At 37.4% G+C, this 19,953-nt stretch overlaps 2 protein-coding genes across 6 annotated transcripts in view; both read right to left on the bottom strand.

Moving 5' to 3' along the window:
- AKAP6 (A-kinase anchoring protein 6) overlaps nt 1-19,953 on the bottom strand; it is a 503,914-nt gene that overhangs the window by 179,334 nt on the left and 304,627 nt on the right. The window lies entirely within an intron of this gene.
- LOC113909616 (40S ribosomal protein S29-like) lies at nt 16,046-16,361 on the bottom strand. The gene has a single exon (XM_035728095.1). It carries the CDS (start codon nt 16,325-16,327, stop codon nt 16,157-16,159), a length of 171 nt encoding a protein of 56 aa, XP_035583988.1. The 5' UTR covers nt 16,328-16,361; the 3' UTR covers nt 16,046-16,156.

A 19,953-nucleotide genomic window follows, 5' to 3' on the forward strand; every position in this document is an offset into this window, starting at 1 on the left:
CATGCTAATTCATGACTATAAACAAAATGAGGCAATCTTTTGTTTAGTCTAGTTTGCTAACACAAAGACCACAGAAAGCAAACAAACAAATACAAACTTGTTACTTAATACTTAACAATTTCTTCATGTTCTTTGAGATAAATATAACTATACCCATTTTATAGATGAGGAAGTTGGTACACAAATCGTATTTATAGATTAATAAAAGGAAAAGGAAAGAAAAAGGGCCAAACAGGATAACTAAACCTTCAATGGTAGAATACCTAAATGGAAGCCAGATATGTACCAATTAATACAGTGACTCTTCTGCACTTTAAATGTTAGAACACATAAAGTTGCATGGGAGAAAATCAGTAAAGGATTTAAAAGTTTGAGAGATGTGCATTCAGAAAGAGGAATGGGGAGAAAATATCAAGTGAGGAGAAAGGTTGAACAAATTCAGAGCAGAGCAGTTGAGTTTTAGCTTGAATGGAGAGTAGTTTTCCTGACTGGAAATGAAAAATTAATTTGGTGTGATGCCTGGAAGTATCTTTAAAGAAAAGGCAAAATAACTTGGATTTGATGCAACAGGGAATGATTATAATGCATGGAATTTCCTTCTAGGAAAACTTCCTGTGTTTTATAAGGATCAGAAGGCAAAAGAATGCTTAAAAGTAATCCAGCTCCATGATATTCTGGGTTTCTAAGAGAAGGAAAGACAATCAGGTAAGAAGCTGGTGGAGTCATCTAGACATAAATAGATTAAGGCCTAGGCTACTGGGACAGCTGGGAAAATAGAAAAGTATGATTCCAAAAGGCCTTGTCAAAGAAGATTCAGTACAAGTTGGTGGCTGATGGTTCCCATTTGGGAAATAAACAGAGAAGAAGAGTGAAAATGGCCTCTGGTATCTATTGCTAAAGGCAGGACTGGCAGGGTACTGGCAGGGTAATGACAGAAAAAGTAGAAAAGGTTAAGAGCTACATTTAGTTATTATGGAAAGTTTTAGGCGTCAACACCATATAAAACTGGCAATCTTCTACAGGCAATTGAAGATGGAACTGTAGCATGAAAAGTGGGTGAAGACTGAACTGAAGAGCTACATCTGAACACCACCGCTTATGGTAGTGGTAGTGATTGAATTCATCATAAATGATGACTCCTAAGAGAATATTTACATAGAAAGATTCAGAATGGACTTTGAAGATAGTCAGAGGTGGGACGATAAAGCGTAGTCAAAAAACAACGAATCTAAGATATAAGGGACCGAAAGGAAATTGCAACTATTTGTTGTTTATAATCTCTGTAGGAAGATCTTCCACAGTACATGAAGCTACAAGTGACCCCACACAGACTGACTATACTCTCTGTAACATTTAGATACCACATCACCACCATTCAAACAACTGAGAAAGAGTGATGAATCTGTTAAACCCATGATCCTTGGCTGCCATGAGACACACAATCGAACAGGCATGGGCACCTTGTTTAAGATACAGAAAGTGGTTGGAAATGTGGAGGAATGGACAAGGCAGACAAAGCAGAAATGTGGGCACTGGGCACCCAAGGTCAGGGCCATTAAAATATGTGAAAGGACAGAGAGGAGCTACAGGGGCAAATTCCCATGACTGGTCAGTATGACAAGCATCACATAACCTATGCAAGAGCCGAGCCTTTCTGTGTCCTCATAGGGCTATCCCTAGTTGTTTCTATGTATTCCAATCAAAGTTAAAATAATTAGGCATCATGGATAATTTTTTCTTTAATATGTCTCACTTTATGGCTTAGAACAAGCAAAATTTACAATCCTCTTTGGTAAGTCATAAGGATTACATTTTAAAGAATATGAAATAGAAGAAAGAGAGCTCTTGGAACTACCCAGACTAAACCAGCCTTCCTAATAGTTTTTGTTATTTTCTTAAAGTATTAAAAAAAATCTATGAACAGTCTAGGTGAATGTAAAACAGGCCCAACAATGCTGCTTTTGTTATTACTGCATCTTCATGGGGAACACTCGTCCGATTAAGACATATTTGAGCTGGTAATGGATTTCTGTTTTAGGTGACACAGATTTTTGTAAATTAATTGTACTTAGCATTTAGAAGTTAGACTGGATCACCGGTACTTCTTTAAAAGGCAAACTTCTGGGGCACCTGGCTGGTGCAGTTGGAGGAACATACAGCTCTTGATCTCAGGGTCATGAGTTCGAGCCTCATGTTGGATGTACAGATTACTAAGAAAAACAAATAAACTTAAAAAAAAAAGAAAAAGGCAGGGGCGCCTGGATGGCTCATTTGGTTAAGTGTCTGACTCTTGATTTTGGCTCAAGTCAGGATCTCAGGTCATGAGATCGAGCTCCACATCATGCTCTGCGCTTAGTGTGGAGTCTGGTCTCTCCCTCTCCCTCTGCCCCTCATTCCCCTGTTTGTGGGCTCTCTCTCTCCCACTCCTGCTCTCTAAAATAAATGAATAAATATATTTTTTAAAGATTTTATTTATTTATTTAACAGAGAGAGAGAGAGAGCACAGTAGGGAGAGCAGTCGGCAGAAGGAGAGGGAGAAGCAGGCTCCTCCTGGAGCAGGGAGCCCGATGCGGGACTCAATCCCAGGACGCTGGGATCATGACCTGAGCTGAAGGCAGCCACTTAACGAACTGAGTCACCCAGGTGCCTCTATAAATAAATAAATAAATAAATAAATAAATAAATAAATAAATGTACATATATTTATAATTTATATATATATATTTGTAAAGGCAAACTACTGTAAGGTGTACTGGGCTCCTTGCACAGTACAAAGCTAAGGTGCTGCAAGATGAAGTACTGCAGAGTAAACTGCATATACTTGTCTGCATTGTACATGACTAACATTAATGGAGTTTCAATTCAGAAAAGAAGAATAAGACCCCAATAACAAGCTACCTTTTAAACTCTGACATTTATGGCTATGAGACAAACCCAAATCTACAAAATTATAATAAAACCCCAAACCCTAGATAATTAATTCAACATCTGTGTTAAAGAAAGAAAGAACAAGAGCCCTTCTTAGGTTCCATTTTTAGAACTGATCTATACAAAATGTGAGCCGGGTGAGCTGCTTAGAGAAACTCGGTGTCTCCAACAAAGACAAGGAACTTTTTTCTGCAACTCGCTTTCTACCCTCTCTTCATTTGTTAAACCGACTTAAAATCATTTACCAAATCAATCTGCAAACCTAGCTTAGTGACCAACCAGCTCTTACTTTTTAATATTATTTTTATGAAATCCAGGTCACTTCAAAAAGGGGTTATATAAAATTAACCATAAATTATTTAAAGTGATTTGTTTACGACTGCATATTTGTTCCATATTTGCATATTAAATTTTCAGACTGCTGAAATTTATATTTAATTAATTCCTATTTATAAAAAAAGAAGAAATAATGCATAAGACTTGCTGTAAAAGAAGTCCAAATGTCTCTTTATAAGTGATAAACATAAAATAAAAATAAAATTACACTGGAATCTATTGTAGCCTTTCAGTTCATGCCTTAGAAACATAAAGATATTTGCAGAAATTTAATGAAAACTTTGCAGCACAATTAAATGTAAAATAAGTTTTCACATGCATTTCTCCTGCCAATTGGCACACATAATAGAAAATGGTAGAGAATAGGTTAAACAGTCTAAAAGGATTTTAACCTTAAATTTGACAGAAGTTAAATGGCTGTGACATTGGGTTCTTCTGCTTTATTCCAGCTAGTAATCCACCCTCAAAGTTCCTGTCAGGTAAATGACCTTGTATTTCATTAACTGATAATTAAATGGATTTATTCCACTAACGGTTTTAATTAAAATGCTAGAAATATTGATTACCCCTCTCATCCTTATTCCCCCAGATGAAAAAAAGGTTTTAGGAATGTTTATTTAGAGAAGACAGAGAATTAAATTAGATTGAATCTCTATGAGACCCGAAGACTGGTTCTTTCATTTCTGCTGCTCAAGCAGAAAAAGGTTTCAATTTTTTGATGTTTGATTAATTATTTTGAAATCCATTTATGCTTACCTTGGTGTTTAATTAAAAATGTCATTTTTAGCATAATTAAATTGGCTATCTGTGGAAGACTAACTTCAAACTTATATTTTAAAAATGCAATGCCTTTTTTTTTGGTAAAAGAAACTTTTTAGTTATTTGCTTTTTCGGTAGAGCTACTGCCTCATGAATGAAAAACTAAGGAGAGCTGGAGCTTAATTGGATTTCCTACATTTGCATATTAGGCCACATATGCTTACGACTAGTGTAGGTTTATCTGGCTGTGCTCTTTAATCCATTAGTGATTCACTCATTCTAACAAATACAGGGTATGCTCTTCCAAATGCGTTGGATTTCATAGTGTTTACACTGACAAAATGTACCTCATAAAAGCTGTCTTCACCATGCCTGGGTGCTTTTCTACAGCACTGATTCAAGTAAGTTAAGATACAGTTTCTATGTCAGTTCTGTCAAAGCACATACAGGCAACTGGAAAGCATTTTTGCTCAACATCAGACCTGATCATGACAGAGTGGGAAGTGTAATAAACAGGAAAGGAAGACCTGATCCTTCTTGCTTAAGGCAATTGACCAAAAGGGAATGTGCTCATATGTGTTCCTCAAAGAGGCAATTCTAAAAATGATCACCATTATTATTTATAAAACAGTGCTAAAAAACTAATTTCTCCAGAAGTGAAGAGTATTTCATAAAAAAAAAAAAGGACAACCTGAGAGGTAACTAATGGAAACCAAATCTGACTCAACAATGAGATATTTTGTTGTAGCTTTAAAACCCAAATCCAGCTCAAATCAACACATTTTCTAAAATGTCTGTTTTTTTGAGTAGCTCCTTCCAAATTCTTCTCTAGCTAAGTTTGTGACTTCTTATATATTTCTGGTTTGCTGAAGACACAGAAATGGGAACACATGCAATTCTCATGCTTATGACGAGGCTGCAAGAAGTGATGGGAGGCATTTGTATTATTTCAAATGGGAAGACAATAAAGGGGGAGAAATACTGATCCAAATTCCTGTTTTGGTGCACTTTCATATCTCATGCTTTGGGTATCTGTTTGTTTTTAATAACCTAATTTCAAGGATGCACTGACGCACTTTCTCTTTTGATGGAGAAAGGCAAGTGTAGTCATGCTGATAATATAATTCTTTTAATTCTTCAAGTAACTCCAGAAGGGTTCTTGAATATGTTTGTGCTCTGAATAAAAAGGTATATTTTGTAGAGTTGGGCAGAGTGGATTCGTGGTGGCCCAACGCTCCATAGACATCAAGTTCTGAGCTTCAGTTGCTAAAATGAATACCTAACTTTCAGCACTCATATCCCTAAATTAACCTAGTAGTGCCAACATTTATTGGCTAGATTTTAGCAGTGTAATTTCAACTGTGTGGCTTTACTCAAAGATTGTTATAAGTCATCGATACATCTTTCTCCTGTCATGAGAAGAAAATTCTGGCCAAAGCTTTTACCAGACAGCTTCATTCAAAAAGTGAGGAGGCCATTTAAAGTCAGCTCAGACTTCCTAAGAAAAGGTAAGGAAAAAGGGCTGCCATCAGCAAAAAAGAGGAATAGAAAAACAAAAGTGAACAGGATTCCAAAGCTTAGTTTTCTTACCAGTAAAAAGGAAACATACTTGGTCATACACCTCAGTTTTCTCATCTAGCAAATGGGAATAATGCCAAGGGAGAAGGATCATTCCTTTCTGAAAGCATTGGCATCTGCTTCACTGGAAGTGAAGACCAATGAACACCATTCACAAAATGATATTTGAATCAGCAGTTCAAATTTGCACAGAAGAACAAAGACGCAGAGATAAGAGAAAATGGCCTGAGCTACTACACTTTAAAAATGTCAGGTTTCATTTTCATAATAATAGAAGCAGTGTTTTTCATAATATCTATCGTTTCCGGTATTTAAACAACAACCACTTGTCAAGATTGCTAATAGTCTTAGCACATACCCCTACTTTCTTGACTACGGTTTTGGGAGCTAGTGACTTGGTACGCCCTCAGATGCATATGGAAATATTTTCAAGTTACTAATTTGGTCTTAGCACCTTTCCCATGAACTTTAAGAAACTAGCCAGGCTGAAGAACTTTATTTTTATCACGGATATATGACATATTTTAACCTGTCTACATACAAAAGTAGCGCTGTTAACAATTGCAACTTTCTTCAAGTATGCTATGAATCACTGTATTCCTTTTCCCTTTTTTCATGCACCATTGCCACTCTCTTACCTTCAGCAGTTTTGCTAGATTTCAATGAAGATGGAACTAGAGGGCACACATTAGAATTTTATATCAGTTCAAGAAGGGGAGAGAAGAAAGACATATGAAGCCAGAATGACATTCATTGAAGGTTCCCTAGGGAAGATAACACATGTTTTTGTCTCTTACCTGCTAGGCATGCTAAATCAGTGCAATGATAAGCTAATTTATGAAATATATTTCATTGAAACCTGGACATCTTTACTGTTGCTAGTTTAGCCATTAGAATTTCAGAAATAATGGAAGCCTAATTTTGAAAACATAGAAGATGTGAATTCTCTGTATGCAGCTTAAGATGTCTAACTAAAATAATTGTTAACCATGCAGGTGCTTAGCCTAAACTCAGTGCCTCTCTGAAACTTGTCACACCAGTGTTGAATGCCATTATTTTTCATTACAGTATCAAAGTGATGGGGCTTTGGGAAATCCAAATATATATAAATAAACCTACTATATATTATTATGTGTTTTCAGATGTACCACTGTCATTTAGCTCTTTAAATGTCCTTGATGATGCTGTGTAACTCAAATGTCCAAACTTGGCTTCTTCCCTGCTTTTTTAAGACCCAGTCTGGACCCATTTTTCTTCAGAACTATGACTTTAACAAAGCTTTTAGGTAATCACAATCAGAAGAGTGGGAGTAGAAATGAAAGTGATGACTCCAGCCGTGTGTGCTTCAATGTTTCCAGGTGGGCACCATTAAAATACAATGCCATCATGGTAGCCCCTGAAACCAATCCTGTTTTGTTAGCAATAGAGCAGATAGTTTTTCACATAATCAATCCCTTCTCCAAGGAATGGCAAATTAAATGTGGATCAAATTAAAAGCATCTAAGCATAAAATTAGAGTCAAAACAAGAATTTCCCATTAAAAAGTGCTATTCAGCCTTGTGTGATATTTTTTGAAGACTCCTTCTCCCTGCCATGCTCGGATCCTCCTGCCAGGTTCCCAAGAATTGTATATAAAGAGTGTCTGCCTCCCTTACCATCATCTTGCTCCTCTCGCCAGACTTCCTTGAATTCAACACAGCCTTGTTTGAGGCTCAACATGAGTGAGCAACTCTGTCACCCACACCAGAAAGTGCCATCAGGGAGTGTACAAGGCCATTTATAAAGGAGATTGTTTACCCACAAGTATATTGTCAATCAGCAATGATGGGAAAGGAAGTGCAGCAAACATTACTGATAGCTTAATGGCATTTAAATAAGATATTCAAGGTTGAGGGGCACCTGGGTGGCTCAGTCGGTTAAGCGGCTGCCTTCGGCTCAGGTCATGATCCCAGGGTCCTGGGATCGAGCCCCACATTGGGCTCCTTGCTCAGCGGGGAGCCTACTTCTCCCTCTCCCTCTGCCTGCTGCTCCCCCTGTTGTGCTCTCTCTCTCTCTCTCTCACTATCTCTCTCTCTCTGTGTCAAACAAATAAAATCTTTAAAAAAAAATACTCCAGGTTGAAAATTTCCTTAATGCCACCTTGCTCTTTTAACAGTACACCCCATAGGATGAAACAGTTTTTCTTGTTACTATGCATAGGGATAAATAATTGGGTTTTTAATTTAGTGACCTGGCTCTCCTTGTACACAGAGTCAGAATTTAAGTAAAATTTAACCTTTCAAGATCAGGTCACTCTCTAAAGTAATATAAGTAATAAAATATTCTTTTTCTTTAGCTAGATCATAGTACCACCCCAAGCAATGGAGTGACGCATGCTTTACAGCAAAGATGATAACAAAAGATTTAGGACTGTCACTGAAATGAATCCGTAACTGAGAGGTGACTGGTTTGTAACTTTTGTGCTTGAATGATCCATTGATTACAGTAAACACACCTGTTCGTCTGTCAAAGACCAGAAGCATCATGGCATGGCAGCTTTTTAGGAAAGAAGAGCCTCTCTTAACAAAGACAGAAGCGAATTTTATTGGGGTATCATATGAAGAACTTGAGCACTCTGTGTAATGAATTAGGGAGATTAAGTGAAAAGGCTAAAAAATAATTTATATATTTAGAGACACAAATGTTTCAGGATGTGAAAGTTGCTCAGTAGAGAGAAGAGAGAAAAGAAAACAGGCAGAGAGAAACAGAGAAGCTGTGGGATTAAAAAAAAAAATCTTGGTCCCCACAATACAATAAAGAACTAAAACAATCCAAGGACTTGTTATATAGACTTTGTGCCATTTTAAAGTAAACTAGAAAAAAATTTCAAGTACTTAAAACCCTTTTTACTTCCTAGGCCAGTAGAACTCTCGGGAACATCTTGGAAACAAAACCCCTTGGGCAGTATTTACAGAGAGATCAAGGGAATGTCTCAAGAAACCAGCACTGTGTTAGACTTCCTTTGCTCCAAGGTCACCAGATGAAACCCAGCCAGCTTAGAAATTCCTGACAGCTCTCCTCTCTGACGCTGGCCTGGAAACACTTGAGAGGAGAGAGAAATGACCTTCACAGAAAGAGCCACTTCTCTGGACATTATTTGACAGCCTTTGGAGGGTAGCAACTTCCCATCCCTACCACCTCTTCAAGTCCCTGAAGTGCAATCCCAACTCCATCTGAACTGAAATCTATGTAGATGGTTGGGCTTACAATGCCTCCGTATCATTCTGTGGTAAAGAGAAGATCGCCAAACAAAATCAGACCACTTAACATCAAATGATCTGTCAGAAATGGTCTACTCCAGGGAATGTCTCATCCTCAAAGGTCTGCAACTGAGTAGCTTTCATAAGTGAAAATTATGAGCTCTCTCTATGTGTATACATATATAGGAGCATCTATTAATGTAGGATTCATTAGTATTTCAGAATGTCAGGTGAATATATCTATGAGAAACAGGGGAAAGAGGCAAATAACCAAAGTCAGCATTATGAGAAATTCAAGGCTATGAATTGAATCCTATGTGAAGGTGAAGAACCATGCATTTTTCATTTCTATTTCAGATGGCTTTGGATGGGCAAAGAATGAAGACTAAGTACCAAGTGCATTACAGCTCAAATGTCCATTTATGTAAAGGCTATGTCTTATTTTTACGTTTCCCCCAATGACACATAGTTGGCATAAGGCCACACTATAACCCTTCTTCAACAACACAAATGTCTGGGTTAAAAAAAAAAAAAAGGAAACATGCTTATGAATCAGGAGGGAGGAAAACAATTGGGGGGGTGCAAAGAAAAGCAGGAGATAAGAGAATGCAGGTAGAAAATGAAGAAGGCAAGAAAAAGAAAAGCAGAGAGAGGCAAGCAGGAAACACTTTTCTTGACATAATATGCATCCTTGTAGATGGGTTTTACCATTGATTCCTACTTTCTACTTTCTGATTTCAAACACTCATTAGGACAACACAATGGTAAGACAGTCCCTTTCAAGAGATCCAGAGCATTAATCTTCCTTATTATATTTGTTTCAGAGCTATACTGAAATGTGCACATTTGTTCTAGTTGCACTAGTAAGTCTCAATTTATCCTCTTATTTTGTCATGAAAACTTTATCTTAATGAAAAAAATTCTAATACTATGTGAACTTTAATTGTATTGCCAATTTCCTTGTCATACTGTATTCCCACGGTAGAGTATTAACACTGATATACTTTAACTGTGCTTCATGTATAAATTTATCCACACAGAGGCATATGCATTTTTTAATGGGATTTACCTGAGTAATGCTAATAGGGAGCCACACATGTAAATCCTTGTGCATCGAAATGAAAATATATCCTACATATTCTCAAATAAGGTTTCTTGGGGGTTCATTTAATGTTTGTGAGGAATTCATATATATTTGTAACCAGTTCTAATCATCTGAAGGTCACAGAAATTGGAACATTTTTTAAATGCTCCTTTCTGTGGTGAATGAATGGAACAGACTATGTTCAGATTTGTTGCTTTCTTCAAAGCCCATTTCAAAACAAGATGCCTAATTTTAAGGACATTTTCCTCCTATTTTAAAAAACAAATCAACTTTGTGGAAGAAAAAATATATAGCTGCCAAGTATATATAAGTTCAAAAGTTTTTCTATCGCCTGAAATAGAGATGCAAGAAATTACATTAAAGTTTTAAACAGAAACAGAAGTTTTCAGTCGATGTAGATAAAAATCTATTAGAGATAAAATTGTTTTGACAAAAACTGTGTAAATACAATGCCACTGGCTGCAAGCCTATTATTGAATGCAAGTGGAAAATAAGAATAGCACTCCTGAAGGGGCATTGCTGAAGTGACACAAAATAAACACAACCATTTCAGTATAATTTTTCACATTAATTATGTTCTCTTATCGTAGATGTATAACTAGCCAAGTATAACAACAATAACAAGATAGCACTGAAGTTATTTTGCAAACAGGAAAAAGCAAATAAAATAATACTGATATGCTAGTTATTAGATTACTAGCCTTTTATCTTGTGGAATAGCTTCCCTGAACAAAAAGACTATATTAATCATTTCTGTTCCTCCAAGTAAATGATATTGCATTTCTGGAAAAATAATGTTAACAACATTTTTCCTTAAAGATACCTTCATTTATTTGCTGATTTGCCATCTCCAAATCTCCAACTACTAAGAATATTTTCAAAAAACAACTTTTTGCATAAGAATGTTAGCTTCTTTTTCCCCCCTCTCGCCAGGCTAAAATGTAATACCCTAAAAACAAAATGTTCCGCACTTTCTTTAATGGAGACTCTGCACTGTTATTTGCAATTTTATCAAGGATGTACCTATAGATTGCATCCTTTTTAGTCTCCTCAAATAACTTCTCCTTTACCCAAGTTCTAATTGTAGCTCTCTGTTTATTTCTCACTGAGTGGAAGATAGGCACCACACTGAATTCAACCAATGGATGGTCTTCAAAGTTTGTCCTCAGAAGGCCATCATTTTTGTCAGTTAATCTTAGAAGTAACTCCCAAGTTCAACTCCAATATGTTTGGTTAACATATGTCCTTCAGGTTTTCAACCCAAAGATAGTAAAAGTTCTCCTCTTTGCCTGGAAAGTCCTAGCTTTCTGGTTTTCTTTATTGTATTGTATATTATTGTATATTCCACTTTGTCCACTTACCTACTTTGTATTCTTCCCTTTCCTTCAGACCTACCCTTCTGTACACTGAGCATGCCAGATTTAATCGAATGCATACCTGATTATTCACTACCACCATAGAGAGGAGATGGGCATATTTTTTCTTTATTAGTCCCAAAACATTATTTTTAGTGAAAATTCACAAGAATCTTCCAGGGAGTAGGAGAAGAGTAAAACTATTTCTTCTGCATCTCCCCTAAATATGGTATCCGTGATGTGCCTTGAACGAAATCTGAGGATTCTGTGGGTAGTTCATCCAGTGACAATAGTTTATGAAAACATAGTCATCAAAGGGAAATATCAGCAGCTAATGATTCCTTACTATTTCACAGCTTTAGATTTTTGTTTGTACATTTGTTCATACACTTTTGTTTGTACATTTTTTGACCGTACATTTATGTAAGAGTCCCATGCCGTTACTACAATAAATTTTCTGAAGTAGTATTTTGGTGTCATTTCTAAGTCACATTCTTTGAAGCTCAGCATTCATAAGGTTTAGAACCTTGGTCTCTTGGGGGGATAATAGGATATTAAAATATACCACGAGATGTGCCTAAGACTCTCAATCAATTGAGGGCTATCTGTGAGGGCTGATGTGAACACAGACAAGAGAGAGTTGGTCTCTATTCACAATGTGAAGCATATTGAATAACTAACTTATTTTAAGGATTGATTAGAATAGATGCTTATGCTTGCATTTTACATATGTAGATATTTATAAATTGTTAGAAAAAGAAAATTATTTCTTTTCATCTCCCTAATTTAGTTATGAGGAAAATAAAAAAGAAATGTTGCAGAGAAAACTGGAAAGACATGGACCCCAAAAAGAAGTAAGAGGGCTCAATCCTCTCTAAGGCCTATATCAAAGCTCTGCAGTATTTTTAAATGTTTTTAAATGTTTTTTTAAAAATGATTTAATATAGTGAGTTGAGATACATTACATTAGATATAATTAGACCTAGACAGGAAAGGTGGTTCTGAGAAGCTAATGAAATATCATTAAGGTTGAATATAAGATTGTTGATTAGGATAAAGCTAATCCTGATTAGGATAAACAAGATAGGAGCTAGAGATCTTATTTTTCCTCTTATTTATATATTTATTTTGTGAGTAAAGAAGAGGTATGCTACCACACCTTATTGGAAGGAAAAAATAAAGAATATTACCATTTTTACATTTTGTTAAAATACTCCATCATGACGATAATGTCTTTTCCACTTTATTTTTGGGAAAGGCATTTGCCTTGAGATATATCTATATTAGGGTAAAAGATATGAATAAAAATTGAATTTACTTGCTGTGTATTATGCCTTCATGGCAAAGAAGTACAACAAGGCCCCAAGCAGTCTGGCTGCTCCTTCCCTCCAAGATCTCACCCCACACCAGGGCCCTTCTAGAAAAAGATTTTCAGTCCCTCATTCCCTTTCCACCTTTGTCTATTTAGTACCTAGTCATTATTTAGATCTCTGGTCCGTTCTCATTCCTTAGTGAACACTGGCTTGACTTCCCTGACTAGATCAAATCAACTACAAGTTCTCCTAAGACTCTGGACTTCTCTCTTGTGGTATTTTTCATAGGTGCAATTTTATTTTTATTTGGGCAATTATTTGATTACATTCCATCTTCCTCAAGCCTCATGAGGGGACAAGTCCCCATCTGGTTTTGCTCACTACTGCTTCCCCAAAAGCTTAGTGTGGTTCCTAGCTCATGGAAGGCACCCGATAAACATTTGACAACTGAATGAATGAATGAACAAATACATGATCTTCACTTTGTATCAAAATGGTTGGCATTGTATGGATACAAACAATCATTGGTTCTAGTCATGAGATAGATGAGGATGACTGTAGCATCCTCTCTGTAGAAATTTGATGCATACGTGAAACCTCTTCTCCAAAAGTAAATATCTCAGTTCTTTGAGCACATCAATGATTAACCACAAACCATAATTTCATGTACATTCAGGCAAAAACAACTTAGGTATTTCTGGATCACTTACAATTCCTTTAATCATCTTCGGGTCTTATCTGTAAGCATCGATACATCATAACATTGACATATTGTGAACTATTCAATAGCATTTAAACATTATATATTGCACAGATGTTAGTTCTCATAGATGATGGCAGGGAAGCAAAGTAAATCCAATATATATAAGCCATCTAGACTTTGAAATTTAGAGACTGCTATTGCCATATTAGGACCAAAATTCCCACTGAAGCACAGAAATTCATAAAGCATTTCATATTCTTTAACTTCTCCTTCCTCTATATTTCCAGAAGAGATCATTTACTCCTTCACTTTAGCCAATGTTTTTGGTTGGCATTATAGTTATAATTATGTGTATCATTAATTTTTCCTTATCTATAACCACCTTAGGAATAGGAACCAAGTTCTGTTCATTGAATACCACCTCCAATACTCTATCACACCAACAACCATGCACAGTGCTTTGGTAGTTAAAACACAACATATGTGTTTTAAATAGAGGGGAGGAAAAAAATAAAGTAAGAGAGAGCGAAGGAGGAAGCAAGAAAAAAAAAAGGGAGGTAGATAGAAAAACTGGTCTTTCCATTAATGATACCATTTTGCTTGGATCAAGCCATTAGATAATACTATTTGCTGGAGTTGTTTTGCATAAACTCAACAATTTTTAAGATTTCACTACAATATACAATCACCTACTGATTCGATTTTCATTCCTTCTCACTATCTCTCTCCCCTCAATTATCTGGCTGAAATGCTAATTTACAGTGAAATAAGCAAAATGTTGGATGCAGAAGAGAAAAGGAAACAAAACAGAAACATATAAAACACAGAGTTAAATACATTGTCTATTAGGCCACAGGCTGCTGCCACCCTCCAGTGCATCTGATATCTGCCTGTATCAGAATGGAAGTTCGGGACCCGTTAATTCTACCACGCTTCTCACCCTTGTTATGCTTCACAACTACTCAGGAAAGAAACCCCTTTTTCTGTCTTTTCACCTACCCTCCAACATTACTACTTCCACTTCCTTTTCTGCTTACCTTCACTATCCCTTTCCCCAAAAGTAGGGGCTGCTCATTCTTCCCCTCTACACTCTCCATAATGTGAAGAGAGACAGTCTTTGTGTTCCCCATAGCCTTTTCCTAACTATTGCACCTTTAACCTAATTTAAAAACATGTCCTTTAGGGGCCCCTGGGTGGCTCCATCCTTAAGCATCTGCCTTCGGCTCAGGTCATGATCCCAGGGTCCTGGGATTGAGCCCCACATCGGGCTCCCTGCTCGGCGGGAAGCCTGCTTCTCCCTCTACCACTCCCCCTGTTTGTGTTCCCTCTCTTGCTGTGTCTCTGTCAAATAAATAAACAAAATCTTTTAAAAAATAAAAATAAAAACATGTCCCTTGAGACTTATCTTGAATCTCTGTGTATGGCCCATTACTCTTGGATTTTTCCCATTCATTAGTTGAAGATTATGGCACCTGGCTCAGGATCTTTCTCTCTCCCCCACCCCAGTCTGCTTTGGAAAATTCCATTTTACATGAGGCTGACTCTTCCCACATTCCAGTTCCTTGATTTCTTCAATTTTGATAAACTAACCACTCTGTAATCCACTCCCATAACCACATTCTTGCCATATCTAGAATGTAAACTCCCATGTCCCACTTCCCTGACCACTTTCTGTCTCTCATTGTTAATGCATTTACTCTTCCCAGACATGTCTAGAGTAATTATAATCCCTGCCCATATATCAGCAATCTTTAGTCTTCCTGTTTTTTCCATCCTAGATCTCAGGGTTCATTATACCAACCACCTCCTTGCCACTATTCCCTGACTCTTGACTCAATTGAACATAGTCTCATATATGTTACAAATAACCCCCCAAAAACCCCAAAGCAATAAAAGAAAACCTTTATGTAACATCGCCCTTTGGCTATGATCTTTTTGCCCTACCCTTTCACAATCAAATATCTTGTTAGAGTAAACTGTCTTTTCTGCAATTCTTCACTCTGAATTGTTCTTAGACCCACTACAGTCTGGCTTCCATCCTCCAGGATCCCAGTCCTTCCTCCACAACCACCTACCTCAGAATACACTGCTTTTCACCCACTGCCTCGTCCAAAGCCAGCAGTTGTCTCTGTTCTCCCTTCCCCCCCACCACCAGTTACCAAGTTCCACTTATTTATTATGATGTATCATAAGTTAACATCCATTGCACTTATGTTATGTTCCAGGCCCCGTGCTAAGTGCTTTATATTTCATCCTCACAACAACCCTGTGGAGTACACAGTCCTCTTATTCCGATTTTATACATACAAAAAGTGTAACTAGAGATGAAAACTAGGCCAAGATCCTTCTACCTCCTAACCATCTCTTGGACCCGTCCTCTCCTCTATTTTCCCACTGTCACTGCCTTGTAGCAGCTCAACGAGAGGCTCCCTTCCTCACTGCTTCTCCTTGCTCTGTTCCATGTTCCCCATCTGTGCTCTCCACTGCTGTCAGAGACTCTTCTAAATTTCATGGCTTAAACATTTCCACAGGTGCCCTTTAACCGTTACAGTAGAGCTCAGTGGTCATACTTACCACACAAATCCGTTCAAGGCCTGCCCCCCTGTCCTCAACTCATGCCATTTTCTTCCTCCTCCACACCCAAATGGAATTACTTACTGCTCCCTAACAGTGTCACACTGTGGTTGCTGCACAAAGTATACTTGCATCCAATGTATTTTTTTTTTTTTATAATTGGAGCATTTTTTATTTTATGTACAATGAGTTGACATTGAAGTAGGTATCCTGGTTATCTGCAGTTAACGTAGGTTATCTTGGATGACCAATTCAAGGAAGTTCACTTAATCCAACTTAATGAAGCCTATATCCTTTGCGTACTGACGGAAACACTGGCGGCACATACTGAGGCCGTATTTCCGGATCAGACCGTGCCGGTTTGAGCAGACGCGGCAAGAACAAGAACCCTGGCCAAATTTCCTCGGATGGCTCCAGTACAGCTGCTGGTGACCCATCTTGCTCTCTCGGATGCAACGAGGCAAAAGCGCATCCAATGTATTTTTATTCAGTCTTTAACAAGTCCCTGCCTGGGAAGCTTTGCGACACGTAGTGTAGACACCTTTCTCCACCATTGTGACTTACCACATTGCACTCACAGCATGGAGTTACGTGCCACTTTTTCACGCTCAACTAGGAGTTCCTGTGGGGCTGACAGGACTGTGGTTTTCTGAACTTTGAACCATCAGTTCTACCCATAGTGCCCGTCAATATAGAAGAACTCAGATAGTTACTTCTCGATCTCTTCTAATTTAGCTGTCCTGATTTGAACACACACACCGAAAGAATGTTTTCCAAATTCTATCATACACCTAAAGAAATGTTTTTATAATTTTCCAAGGGCAAAACAAATGATGTTTTGATAAGTTAACATTCCTAATGAAGATGGCATCCATGAATTAGAGTAAAACAATCCATTTGCTTGTTTTGATGGGCAAGTCATTTGATTGCCAGCAATTATGTTATATGTGTATAGATATTTCTGCACATGTACCATTTGCTGCATTTCAAAGTCTGCTATATTTAAAGGTATATAGATTTTTAGTTTAAAATGTCTAACAGATACAGGGACACCTTTATTTTAAAGAATTTTTTAAATAAGTATAAAACATTTCTGGGCAAAATACAAAGTCCTTACAAATACTAGTCTATATACAACTGAGCAAGAAGACAACTATTTGCATGTAAATCAGTAAGCTTAATGGCGGATTTCAGGTCTCTGGAGAACTATCTAACATAAAGCAACAAATAAATTGAATGGTACCACATTGTTCTCACAAAAGCTAATCAACATGGCTTTATAGCACCCTGTTCTTTGAAGTAATCGCCTCTTCTACCATTATTTGGCTTAACATATATATTCCTACAACTTTCACATATGTATTCATACTTTTAAAAATTAAGTACTGTAATTAATCACCCATTTTCAACATTCTTTATGTGTGTAGCAAAATATGTCCAGAGAAACACAATCATTTTCATATAAGAATATTTGACGTTCTTTTCCCCCCACTATACTTATCAATACGTTGAATGTAGCCATTGTCTATTTCTATGGGTATTCTTCAATCAGATTTTGTTCCCATTCATTCATCTATCTTAGCTCCTCACTCTAAGACAGCTTCCTAGCCACAGCCTAATTAATAATGGAGTTCTCTGTTGATGGTAGTACTTTCTAAAATTACTTTCAATTTAATAATTACACATGGATCCGTGATGTGTTTGCTTCATGTGATTCCTTTTTTTTTTTTTAGTGAATGATACAAATTAAAATAGACAATAAAACATCAATCATAGGGCCCTCATTACTTACGTTGTACATAACTTACATACACTTTAAGGCTTGAAGCAAAGACTTTTTACTCTGACCATGACTCATACATCAAGCTTTTTATAATTCCCTGTTATTCACAGTTGTATAGAATTGGCAAACTGCCTTTCCATGCCCCATCCCTTCACTAAAATAAATTGATTCCCAGAGTTTCCTAGAAAGGCTGTAACTTTATTTTCCAATCTGAAAACAATTAATAAAGTACTCAGCGGTGAGTCCCAAATAATACAAGACAACTTGACCTTGGCAGAACATACACTTCATTGGGCTAGGAATGATTTTCCCTTTCAAAACCTCCCTGACTAAACTCAGTAATATTGAGGTCACTCTTGAGCCCCACTGAAAATGGACCCTAACCAATTGGTATGGCTACATGATTCTTTCAAGCATGGGGTGTATTTAGGAAACTGGATGATATGGCAGATGTCAATCATTTACAGAGTGGTCTGAAAATCAAATCATATTCTGTTAAAACTATGGCCATTTCTACACTGAATCTATCCCTACACCTTCACCACTCCTAAATGCCTAGCTCTTAAAAAGAATAACCTCAACGAGAGAATTACTATTAATAAATTAGGTTGGATAGTCATGATGTCTTCAGCCTATAGAAAGATACAGAGTAAGCTTAACTCATCACTGTTTTCAAAAAAGCTTAAAACTAGGAGGAAACAGTAATGCATAAGTAAAGACAGTGCCAAAAAATTCTAAGGGAAGACTTCAAAGAGAAAGTGAGCTTTGAACTCAAACTTGAAGTTTGTTTAAAACTAAGATAAATCAGGGATGCCTGGGTGGCTCAGCCGGTTAAGCGTCTGCCTTCAGCTCAGGTCATGATCCCTGGGGCCTGGGATCGAGTCCTGCATTGGGCTCCCTGCTTGGCGGAGAGTCTGCTTCTCCCTCTCCCACTGTCGCTCCCCCTGCTTGTGCTCTCTGTCTCTCTCTCTCTCTGACAAATAAATAAATAAAAGATCTTTAAAAAAAAAAAAACTGAGATAATCAGAAGAAGAAAATCATTCCACATGAAAGCAACAACATAATACCAGTTACCATTTACTGATCATTTACTATGTGGCAGGTACCACACTGAGCACTGTACATGCTTAACATTGGCTAAGAATACTACAGCCCTGTGATTTGGGTACTTTTGTTATCCCCATTTTGCAGATAAGAAAATTGAAGCTTAAATAGCCTATGTAACTTGTTCAAGGTCACCCAGCTACTTGGTGGTAGGAGCAGGGTTTCCTCCTATGCTGTCTCACTCCAGGAGCCATTCTTCATCACTATACTCTACTGCCTGAAACACATGTGAAGAGCTTTGGGGGCAACGAGGAAACTGGTCCAACTAGTAATGGAAGCTATATGAAGTAAAAACAGAAAGAAATTTTGCCATATGAATTAGACTGTAGGCTGCCTTAGAACTAGAAAATTGAAATTTGAATTTGAAATAAGGAGCAAGAGAGCAGCATTAGAGAAAGACAGAGCTGGAGAGACATGCAGAGGCACAAACTGGTTTGGCAAAGTTGGGGAAATACTTAGTCAGGCCTTTGGTAACTGTATTTGGTGAGCTTTGCTGCAGTAACAACCTCCAAATGTTGGGGGCTTACAAAAACAAATGTTTACTTCTCACTTACATTACATGTCTGCTAAGGACGGCTGTGAGTGAGTTGTGAGTTTTCTCCATCTGTCTTCTTCATTTCTGAATCCAGGATGAAGGAGCAGCCCTTATTTGGACATGCAAGTATTGTGGCAGAAGAAAAGAGTGAGAGAGCTGACAGAGAGACACGCAATGGCTCTTAAAACATCTGCTCACTTACCACTGTCAAAAGCAAGTCACGTGGCCAAGCTTGGGCTCAAGATGGATGGGGCAAGGGTGCATCCTGCTCCACAGGAGGCCTGCAAGTCACATGGGAGTAGGCAAGGGTGTATAATCCTCTTACAGGAAAGGGGAATGAATCGTGGGAACAATAATGCCATCTACCAGAGGAAGCCTGTGCTCTTTAAAGATGCTGTCACTATAAATTAAAGCAGCAGACCGAAATGAGTAAACTTTATAGAAGGGGGTGAAATCTCTTGTTCTCCCCACATAGAGGGCTCTGTCTTGAGGAGAACAACTGCTGTTCTATTTCCATATTTTCTGGTGTAAAAGCCTTATGGTGTATGATTTTATCATCTTGTGCCTAAAATCTGTCAAAGACTGAAAAATGAGTCAAATATAGTTTATATGAATTGATGGGGTGGATATGAATCCTTTAT

The sequence above is a fragment of the Zalophus californianus genome, chromosome 6 (genome assembly GCF_009762305.2).
Source record: "Zalophus californianus isolate mZalCal1 chromosome 6, mZalCal1.pri.v2, whole genome shotgun sequence".
NCBI lineage: Eukaryota > Metazoa > Chordata > Mammalia > Carnivora > Otariidae > Zalophus > Zalophus californianus.